We start from the raw sequence: 10,806 nt of genomic DNA, 5'->3' as shown, positions 1-10,806 counted from the left end.
GCCTTGGCCTGCCATGTTGTGTCTTACTCACAGGAGAGCAGCTGCCCTGGGCTGCAGCAGCCTCATCTCCCCTGAGTCTCCCAGCAGGGCAGTGGCAGGGCACAGAGCCCATGTACACACACACACACACGTAGCCTGAACAGCCACTGTGGGCTGCTGGAAGGGCTGGCTGTGAGCACAGGGCCTGTCCCTCAGTCACTCTGCAGGGTGCTATGGGGGCACATGGCACACACAGGTCATCTTTGCTGCAGTGCTGCTGGTGCAGCATCACTGCTGGGATGCTGCTTTGGGTCCTCTGTGTCTTGGTAACACTCCTGTGCATGAAACCCTTTCCTGGGGTCGGGTGGGTGAAGCCTAACCCTGCCCAAAGGCTTGGACTCCAGCGGGCACAGCCTGAGGCAGTAACAGGGTGTTGTCTTCGCTTTACTGGGCTTATTCAACAACTACTGTTGAGAGCAGAATGAAATACCACAGTCAGTAAAGCATGGTGAAAACTCATCCACCCCAAGAAAGCTGTGTCTCCACTGAGCAGGCTCCCCTAGGCACCCCTCTTTTCCTCCAGGCAGCCCATGTTTGCCATGGGTCTGAAACAGCAGGAACTGGGACTGCTGACGCAGCCTTCTGTAAGGAAGGGAGGGAGGGAGAAGCCCTGAGCCGACAGGGGGGCAGCACTCTGCCTTGGCTGTGCTCCAGGAGACTGAGTCCTGACCCAGGTGTGGGCAGTCAGGGCTGCCCTTCCCCTCCCAGCTCATTAAGGGCTAGGCAAGCACTGCTGGGGGAGCTACTCACCTTTCCAGCGAGGCTGCAGGGAATGGCAACTATCTTGAAAATAATCACAGTCCTGAACAGGGCTTTGCGTTTTTAACAGGAGTGTGTTAATGTGGAGGTTTCTGGGAGCACAAGGATAACGTTTCTTCAATTGTAAGTTTTGACTCCCCTCTGTGTGTTGCCATTTGCATCTCCTGAGCTTAGGAGGAGAGTGATGAAGAGGATCTCAGGTCTATGTTTGTAGTGTCACCCCTCAGTATTTTTGGCTGAGCACTGGCAAATATTGATTGAGCCAGGCAGGCAGGTTCCCTCAGTAGCTTCTTGACAATTTATAGAAAGCTAAGAATAAGTTATGGTAACTCAGAATGAGTTATCACTCTTTAAAATGAAATATCTTTCTTGAACACCCAATCTTTTTCTTTTCTCCATACAGTGTCTGTTAAAAGTCTCTCTTTTTTGGTGTGAAATATTAAATGCCATGTCAGCTTTTAAAATGTAGCTTATGTTGATGTCAAAATGGTTTCTTGCTGACTTTTGATGACATGTTTTTCTCTAGAAACTAAAAGACTGACTGGGAATAAGCATATCCCAAAATATTAACATTTGTTTTTTACTGTAATATATTTAAATGTTGAGAATATTTATGGCTATACATTATGTGGGGGGTTTCTAACGACTGACTCATCATGATGTGCTGTATGAAAACTTCTAGGAAATATAAGTACTTACGTGATTAAACCTATTACAAGCATTAGTATCTAATTAAGAAATGAAGATTGGTCTTTAACTTGACTCCCTTATAAGCCTACCTGTGTCGATGACTTGCTTTTACAACACAATTTGCAGAGTAATCACTGCTGGTGATTTGTCATTAGTTGTAATGGAAGTGTATAGGATCTGACAGGCAAGTTCACAGACAAGGAAGGAAAGGGAGTGTTTCAGAACATTACACTAATTCTAAAGTTCCCTTACACATTTGGTCTATTGTAGCTTTATACTACTCCTGAATTATATTGATTTCTGGCATATTTTAGCAGGAAAATAGTTTTTAAGTGAGGTTGGAAGATACAAGTACTCCAGTTGTAATTAAGGCTTAGATTTTTCAGTTCTAGTCAATTAGAATACCCGTCAAGGTATTATTCTGCTACAATGGTTCTCTCAAATTATATCTTAATTATTATGTGTATCTTCAGTTGGACTGAAATTATTTGCACTTTCAAAAGCCTTTTGCAAATACATAATAATGATGTAAGTGGTAAAATATTGCAAAAAGTATAACAGCATAACAGAAAGCAAAAGCAGGAATGAAGTAAAAAAGCAAAAGCCTGTGACATGCTTTTGCAGGTTTTGCTATACTAGTTCCTGTTAGCATATTTATAGTTGTTAAGTGTTAAAAGTAGAAAAAAATAGATTTTTAACTTGGTTAGATAAAGAAAAATAATTAAAAAACCCAAATCGTCCCATTGAGTAGACAAAGTCATCTGATCCACATAAAACACTCAAGTTTTTGAAGACAAGAGATTTCTTTCTTATGTCTGAACCATAGCCCCCTCAGGACAGGGCTTACATCAGAGCAGTAAGTGACCAAGCAGCACAAGGAAGAAATTATGATAGTTCAAAAAAAATTATTTTGCATGGGTTATTACCAGTGTTATTGTTTCCAAACCAAATAAAAAGCACTTATTTGCTGTTTATAAAAAGAGAGCCTAGATTTGTAAAGGTATTTAGAAATTTTTGGAAAAAAAATAATGTGTGTCTTGGAGGAAGTAGAGGGTGGGGAGGAGAGGGTGCCTGTATAGTTTTTAAAATGTCAGTGGTACTCCTTCTTCTTTAATGTTTATTAAGGCAGAGGAAAGAAGTGAAATCTCTGGTAGGAATTACATCAAAAGTAACAGAGAAACCAGAAGAATGTGTTTCCCTGGAATGATGTATTATTTTAAGCAATCCCTGATTAAAGGGAAATTGCAAGTGAAGAAGTTCATAGCCATGAGGAATACATAAAGTCTTTTACAAAAACTGAATCTAATAGACTGGAAAATTTAGAGATGGTAAATTATAAACAGAAAATCTATCTAATTACTACCTGTTTGGTGTTGAACCACGGAATTGGACAGCCGAATTGATTGACTATGGTAACAGCATTCTCAAGTCCTTTGATTTCTATTCCTGTTATATTAATTCTAAATTTTAAAAGTGGAAGGAAATATCTAAAAGTTCAGAATATGTATTTATGAAATAGTGAAGCTTATAAATCTAAAGCAAAAATTAAGGAGAAGCAGCAACTGATTCAAACTTTTGCACAAGCTTCCAAAGTAGCTAGGAAGTATTCCCATCTAAATCAATTATTAAATAGGTTGGGTGCAATAGAGGAGTACTTTACTGTTTCTTTTTCCTTAGTAGCATTTGAATACTATTTTTTTTTTTTTTGTTTTATCTTGTTTCATGCCAGATGTTCTTATGAGGGAAAACAATGATGATGTGTTTTAATATTGATGAGCTGATTCTCCTGGGAATAACAGTATATCTACCTTCTTAGAATACAAATTGTGGGAGGCTTTTTATAGCATAATTACCACAATGCATTGAATTTTAAGTGCAACTCTTTAAAACTGTGGAAAGAACTTTGTCTATTATCTTTATTTTAGCTACTTTAAAAGGAGAAGGACTCTTCTTTTAAAATTATCTATTGTTTTGGTGGCCTTTAAAAAGCAAGCATATAAATCACCAGAGGTATTGTGTAATCTGTCAAAGCGGCATATGCTTAAGCACCTTATAAACTATTAAATAATCATAATATTTCTCTTTCTAAGTTTGTTCATTTATTTATTGAGCAGTTACAGAGCAATTAAAGTACCTTGTTTTAACTTATTCTTTCTCTTTTTTCCCTTCAGGAGCTAGAAGTACTGAAATCATAAATGATTTGGTGACAAGCTAAGCTTGCAATGCAGGCAATAAAAACCGTGGAAAAAGAAGTGATTTTTCTAAAGGAAACATATTTCACAGAATCCTTCCTAAAGCAAGAAAAGTGCAGCAGGAGCCCGGCGAGCAGGCAGCTCCAAGAGCAGCAGCCATTGGAAGGAGCTGTCTGCAGCTCTCAGTGCTGTACTGAGCATGTCCCAGCGGAGCCCAGTGCAAGCAGCACATTATGCAAAAAGGCAGCTCCAGCAGATGGGAGAGAGGCACAGCAAGCATTTGCTTCACTTGCATCCCCGCCGCCTGCAAACAAGCCTGGATCGCTAGAGGGGATCTTGCCAGCAGGCCAAAGGAATGAAATCCGGGAGGATGGCTTGATTGTCAAAGGTGCTGCTCTACAAAAAATCATGGGGAATCAAGATGGGAAGCTAAAGAAAAATACAGGTGATGTGCAAGAAGGAGGAGAAGATGCCTCTGGGCCCAAGGATACAGACGGCACAAAGAAGGTATCGGGAGGCAGAAGGGGACTGGGGAAGCATGCAAAAGGAAGCGAATCGGGTAAGAAGAAGGGTAAGTCGGACTCCAGGCCCTCTGTGTTTTCAAATCTGAGGATCAGAAAAAATCTGTCCAAGGCTAAGGATGGGAATAGCAGCTCCCGGGAGGATGTTTTGGAAAGCCAGGCCTTGCAGCCTGGGGAGCTGGACAGTACTCATTCAATTGTAACCAAAACTCCCGATATAAGCATCTCTGCAGATGAAGGGGGTCTCTCAGACACAGATGTTGAACATTTTGAAATCAGAAATGAAACTGTTCCAGCTGCTGCAGAGACACAGGATGGACAAAGGACCAGCTCTGGCTCTGATACGGATATATACAGTTTCCATTCAGCCGCAGAACAAGAGGATTTGCTTTCTGATATCCAGCAAGCTATTAGACTGCAGCAGCAGCAGCAGCAGGGGGCAATTAACATTGGAACTGAGGACCTCGTCACCAAAACAATGGGCCGACACATGGCTAATTCTCAAGCAACCTCCTTAGATTTTGAACGTTTTTTTTCAGTAACTACCACTGACAAAGAGAGGAGCCCAGACACTGAGGGGGCTTTTCCAGCGGTATCGGAAATCGTGGAAAACGTTCCCATCTCCTGTGCAACTGAACGGGAACCGAAAGAAGCGGTAAACAGCACAGGCTCTCCTGGTAACAGCTTATTTGAAACACAAGAAGGTCAGCTACTGATTGAGGAGCAGCCCATTGCTGAAGTGGATGCTGTAGCCTGTGAACAACAAGATGGTTTGAATAGAGCTGCAGGAGAAAATGGGTCTCAGGCACACAGCTCCACAGAACCTTTTCCATCTCCAGTGGCAGATGCTGAGGCTAAAATCACTGAAGTGCAGGCTGTTGGTTTTCAGGGCTCAGTAACAGAGGGTGGTATTTCAGATGCAGGCCGTGATCATGCTGCTGAGACTCAGGAAGGGAAACACACTCTGTCAGCCAGTCAAGAGGAGCTGCGTAATGGTTTATCCACAGAAATGAAAAATGGCATTTTGTCCTCTGAAGGAACAGTGGACAGCCCGATACTTGGTTCCCGATGCTTTAAGCCCTATCTAATTAACCCCTGTTACATCAAAACCACAACTAGGCAACTGAGTTCTCCCAACCATTCACCTTCTCCCTCCCCATCCCAGAGCCCACTTTTCACAAGGAGGCAGGAGTCCTTCCACAAAAAGGAAAAAGTCTCAATCAGGAAGAAGAGGTCTGCTAGTTTGGCAGGTTTGTTCAGTCGTTCTGCAGACTGGACAGAAGAGGTGTCTAATCACAAAAGCGAGATAACGGAGAAGGTGAGCTCTGCAGACTACTTGGAGCACAAGGGGTTTAGAGAGAAATTTCAAACAGAAAGTGTGCCTTTGACTCATTCAAGAAAGTCCTCAGGGGTCCAGGCTTCTACAGAGACATTTCCCAATGTCTTTTCAGGTAAGTGATATGTATTAAGAGTTGTTTTGGTTTTTTTTTTCCACAACAGCTTTGAAAATATTTTTAAAATACTTAAATTCATTGCATGCAGTACTTTGGCCTTGCAATCCAAGGCCTGATCTTACAAACACAGTCACATTTCATCAGTCTGGCAGTACTGCCCGTAAAGGAAGTGCATAACTCTTTGAAGTTTTTCTTTCTACTTGTCTCCTTTGTCTACATCCTGTAGGAAAAGGCTGAATGTCTTAAATTATTCTTGTTGAAAAATGCTAAAAGCTGTACTGTTGTAGGCAGATCAGCTCTCTGCATGAACAGAGCTTTCAAATGCAAAGCTTTCTGTGACCAGGATCCTGTTTGGGGTTTTTTTGTGCTAGGTGCTGTTCTAGTGTAATATAAACACAGGAGAGCTGCACCTGGTGTTAGACTGAGGCAATGATGAGAATTTGCTTAGTACAAAAAGGAAAAAGCTGTGCTAGCACAGATGGACAGCACTTCAGAAAGGAACCAATTTCCTCTTCAGAAGGGGGAAGAAGGAGAAGAAAAAAGTCAGTGTATTGAAAGGCAGCAAAAACGGGGAAAGTGGGGGTTGTACGATTTGGTAGCTGTGACATGCTGCTGCTCAGGCTACATAAGGTGACTCATTCAGTAAACTTTTACCTTCCTGTTAGACAGCTTGTATCCTGTCCCAAAGACATGGGATTAGAAAGCTCACAAATGAAGTTGTGTAAGTAGGTAGTTATATTTTCCTTCACTCTGAGGTTTTTTTTTTCTCTCTCTTCCCCTCACCTGAAGTTTCTTTCTAAAGGTAATATATTCATACTTAGGAACACTTCTGCCACATAGGAGGTATGTGTACAGAGAAAACTCGGCAACATATTCCATATATTTTTCACTTGAGGAAAAACTGTAGAACTAAGAGAACATACCCTAAGAGCATCTGCTGTTAGATAAAATCAGATTTTTTTGAATGAAGTCAGTTCTAGATGCATGAGCACAGCAACCATACATGTGCACAAGGTCTTAGCAAAAAATTGAGTGATCTTTTTCTGTGGTTTTATGAAGATCAAACAGAAAAGTATGATTTAGGAAGTAAATATCTAAAATTATTTTCTAGATTCAAATCACAGTGCTTTCATTCTTCAGTAGCCTTGAACTAAAATCCCCAATTTCAGTCTAGAAAATCAGAATTCAAGGTTTTTAACAAAGAAAAGCCAGTTCCCTCTGAGACTAGCCCTCAGTGAACTGAGCTGAATCTTTTTGTTTGTTTTAAATCCCTTCCACCCTTTCTTAGAGAATTTTGGACATGCTGCCTAAACTTTTTGAGTTTGAAGTATATATAGCATATGATGTATAGCATATGAAAAGCACACTCTTTTTTTTTAACATTTGACAGCTTATAAACAACTTAGAAATTTTTTAATTGCCACAACCGTAATTAGACATTATGGTGGTGATATGATGGAGGCAAGCTGAATGTGGCAAACTTCAAGAATATGGTATACTTCTTTTTAGATACCTATTTTCTAGGAAACTGACTTTTTCACATTTCCTCACAAGGTATTGATTTACTTAAAAAATTTTTGGTTTGGTTTGTGTTTTTTCCCACCATTGCTTTAGACTGTTATTGTGAAGGGGCCAGTGTCCAGTGCAACAGTAGTTCTATCTCTTATGGAAATTACAGTGACCCTCATTTGCATGTACATACCAGCTGTCTTTACAAGTAGAGGACAATTATATCTTTCAGTTCATGCAGAAAAGCTTAAAGTGAGGGAACTGGAAATGGCTCATCTCTGGCCATTCATAGTTTTAAAAAATGTATTTGCAAGCTAAAACTCATTGAGAATTTAAAAATAACAACTACTGTATATAAAAAAGGGAAATTAAATGTCACATTACTATTTCCATAAACTGCTATTGCTGTAAGAGCAGAAAAGCCTCTTTAAATAAACCATTCTCCCCAACTATGATTACAGAAATAATTTTCTTATAATTTTATATGACTTGTGAAAAATGTTGTTTTTCACTTGTGTGCATGAGATATATTGAATTGGGGATTAACACCAGGGTTTTAGAAATAAGATTCTTTATACTGTGATATCTCTAGCCTACAAAAAACAAAAACAAAGCAAAACCAATCAAAAACAGCTTCTTGCCTACAGCATGAAATCCCATTTTGCTGTGCAGTGACTGCAATGTTGCTCTGCATTTCTAACTGGAATCAAGTAAAATATTCCACAACACTTTATCATCGATTTCAATGACAGCAGGTTCTATGCAGATGATTGGCCTACTTTTGCACCATGTTGTGGTTTGGCTGTGTGCCATTTGGTCTTCACAGAGAGGCATATGAGCCCTTTAAGACTGCTTTAATGTCAAATCTAGATGGAAACCAAGGACTTGAATGGCAGAGACTTTGCATATTTTAATTTTGCTTTATATAAGAAGGAAAGTACAGTATTTTGAATTCTATGCATTTCTTTAAAAAGTGGTATGGACAAGTTTAAGGGCATTTTGTAATTCAGGCCTTGAATCTCTTTCACATTTTATGTGGACAGCTGTATTTGAATTTGTAGTGACAGTGATTACAAGTTCTAGATTACCCAATGCATGGTGGAGCCATGGTTTTTATATCATGGTCCCAGGAGAACAAGAGCTCAATAAGAGTTGGTTCTCTCACTTTGGTATGTGGGAGTGAATAATTTGCACTAATGTGAAGAGAGTATCTTGGTGGGAAAATGAAACTGATGTTTCCAAACGTGAACATAACTGAAATGAATGCACCTATAGATAGATTTAGTAAAAAGGATTTCATTCTTGCACTAATTTGAGGTGCAAGGATTGCAGAGGAGCTAATAAGGGTATCTTTTACATAAATTGAATGAGTCCCATCAGCTGCCCCAGATGGTAATTAAACTTGACTCAGACAAACCCATGCCCCTCCTAATCACTGTTGACTGGTTGTAATACACTTGCTGCATGAAGCTATTTCAAACAGATAATTTATATTTTAATTTTTCTCCAGAGATTTATATTTTTTCTGCTCTATCTGTAAAGAGGAGAAAACCAAAAAGCCTTGGTTACCATAAAACAAAACCTGAAGCCAGTGCTGTGCTTGTGTATTCATGTCTGCTGATTTCTACCACTGTACTGTGTTAATGCTGTCTTCCCACTTGCAATTGCAGTGCCTGCAGGAATATGCATAGGTTTAGTAAAGATAAGTATGGGAAAACTTGAAAAAGTTGGATGAAAGTTTGTTTCTGAGACATAAAGTGGTCTTTTTAAATGCTTTTTTAAAGGCTTTTTTAAAAAAAAAGCTCTTTGATTCATGTGATGCTGCACACAATATGGATTTGTATCTGTTGGCATCCTGACTGCTTATCATGCAGATGTTATTCAAGATTACTTATGGTTTGCTGTCTCACTACTGATGTTTGTTTGCAGTAAAACAGATGATTCTTTTATCAGATGGGGTGTAGCCTCCTCTAGCTAAGGGAGCTGCCCAGCAGCCACCCTCCATGTGGTATGTGATCACACGCTACGCTGAGTGCTGCTAGCGTCTGAAGGGAAAGGTCCTCCTCTTTTTACCTAGTACACACAAAACTTGGGGCGAAGGGACAACTCTAATACTGCACTTCAACTGTACTGAAATGTGTTTGAAAGTGGGCTGCGATATGTTACTGAAAGATTGCTGAGTGCTGATAAGTTTCTTTAATGTTACTGTGCCAGCACGGCAATATGAGATTTGGAGCAACATGAGTAATTTCACTGGAATTGAGTGCTGCCATAGGCTTGTTTTGATGGGATCTCATGATTAATACTTTGATCTTTATCTAGAACTTCATTGGGAGTAGCAGGTTTTGGTCATGAGATTGATTTGGTCTATCTATTGGGCAACCACATTCTGAGGTATGAGTGGCAGCCCGACATGTCTGGAGTAGAAATGTGTGGTCTTGGTTGTTTCATGGTCTTTTTTGGGGTGCAAAGGGGGAAAGGAAAAGGGACAATTTATAGCTGAAGTCTGTGTATCTCTACTTGGTTCTGAGACAGTACCTCTAGAATATCTGTCACACAAGGCATGTGTCTGGAACTGGCCATTCAAGGGCGTTGTGTGCTTCAGTGACTTCATTTCTGTGAAATGAGCAGTGGATTATTCCAGTGGGAATAATTATGTGGACGTTCAGTTTGATTATATTTCTTGTATCTAATTGTGCTTTATTATTTTTAAAATATGCATGTATTTTTAATAGCTTGCAGCATGACTGGTTGTTACATTGTGCTCATGGGCATTCTGTTCCCCCTTTCCCGGGACCCTGTGACTCTGATCAAGATAACCCTGGACCCCTCCTTCCTGCCCCGACAGGGTTGGTGCAGAGCCAGAGAAGCCCTCCCTGTCCAAAGCCTAGATAAACCCCTGACATATCCTGTTCATTCTCTTTTGCCCTGCTCCCCCCATGGACATCACAGAATAAAGAGAGCTGCACCAACATATATAGGGGTAAGAGCCTCTTTTGGGAATCTTTGCCATCTCCTGATATTCCTCCCCTCAAAGCCTCAGATCTCTGGGCTAGCCTGATAATTCAGGGGGCTGAGGGGTGGAATGTCAATTGGTCTGTTAAAAAAAAAAAAATAAAAACAACTGTTTGTAGGACTTATTTGTAGGAAAAAAAAAAAAAACACCCAAACTATTTATTGAAACGGGCCTTTTTTTTTCCTGTGCTGTTCCAAGGAAAAAGGCCCTTGGATTTCAAAGGCAACTCTAGGGATATTTTATGCTGACTGTATATGAAGGATTAAGTTTTAATGTGAATAATGGTGATATAAAACTACTGAAATACTAATTACCCAAGATATTTTGTTTGTTTAGTGCTTTAATCAAGCTCAGGATATGGCCAAGTGTATTCCTTATGAACTACCTCTGCCAAAATTTCAGCTTACATAAGGAGTAGTGGTGATGAACCATATATGTGTAGGTGTGGGTGACTGCAGCTCTGGTTATTTTTAGGTACATTCAAAAACATCATTCTGTAGCACTTAGCTGGACTGTAAGTTTCCAGAAACTTACTTTTATGCAAGCAGTTGTTTTTTGTTTTTTTGGGTTTTTTTTGGGAATGGGGTGAGTTGGTACAAAGGGAACAGGGCAAAAGCAAAAAGCTG

At 40.0% G+C, this 10,806-nt stretch overlaps 1 protein-coding gene across 2 annotated transcripts in view; it reads left to right on the top strand.

Annotated features, from left to right (window-relative positions):
• The first annotated feature begins 794 nt into the window (after positions 1-794).
• FMN2 (formin 2) overlaps positions 795-10,806 on the top strand; it is a 162,496-nt gene continuing 152,484 nt past the window's right edge. The window contains exons 1-2 of one of the 2 annotated variants that reach the window (XM_077782126.2): positions 795-921; positions 3,660-5,652. In XM_077782126.2, the coding sequence (XP_077638252.2) occupies positions 3,711-5,652 (1,942 nt within the window). In that variant the 5' untranslated portion in view covers positions 795-921; positions 3,660-3,710. The remainder of the gene's footprint in view (positions 922-3,659; positions 5,653-10,806) is intronic. The other variant, XM_085576737.1, reaches the window with a different exon arrangement.

Source organism: Lonchura striata, chromosome 3 (genome assembly GCF_050655825.1).
Source record: "Lonchura striata isolate lonStrDom1 chromosome 3, ASM5065582v1, whole genome shotgun sequence".
In the NCBI taxonomy this organism is placed as follows: Eukaryota; Metazoa; Chordata; class Aves; order Passeriformes; family Estrildidae; genus Lonchura; species Lonchura striata.
This window is presented reverse-complemented; position numbering and strand designations above follow the sequence as displayed.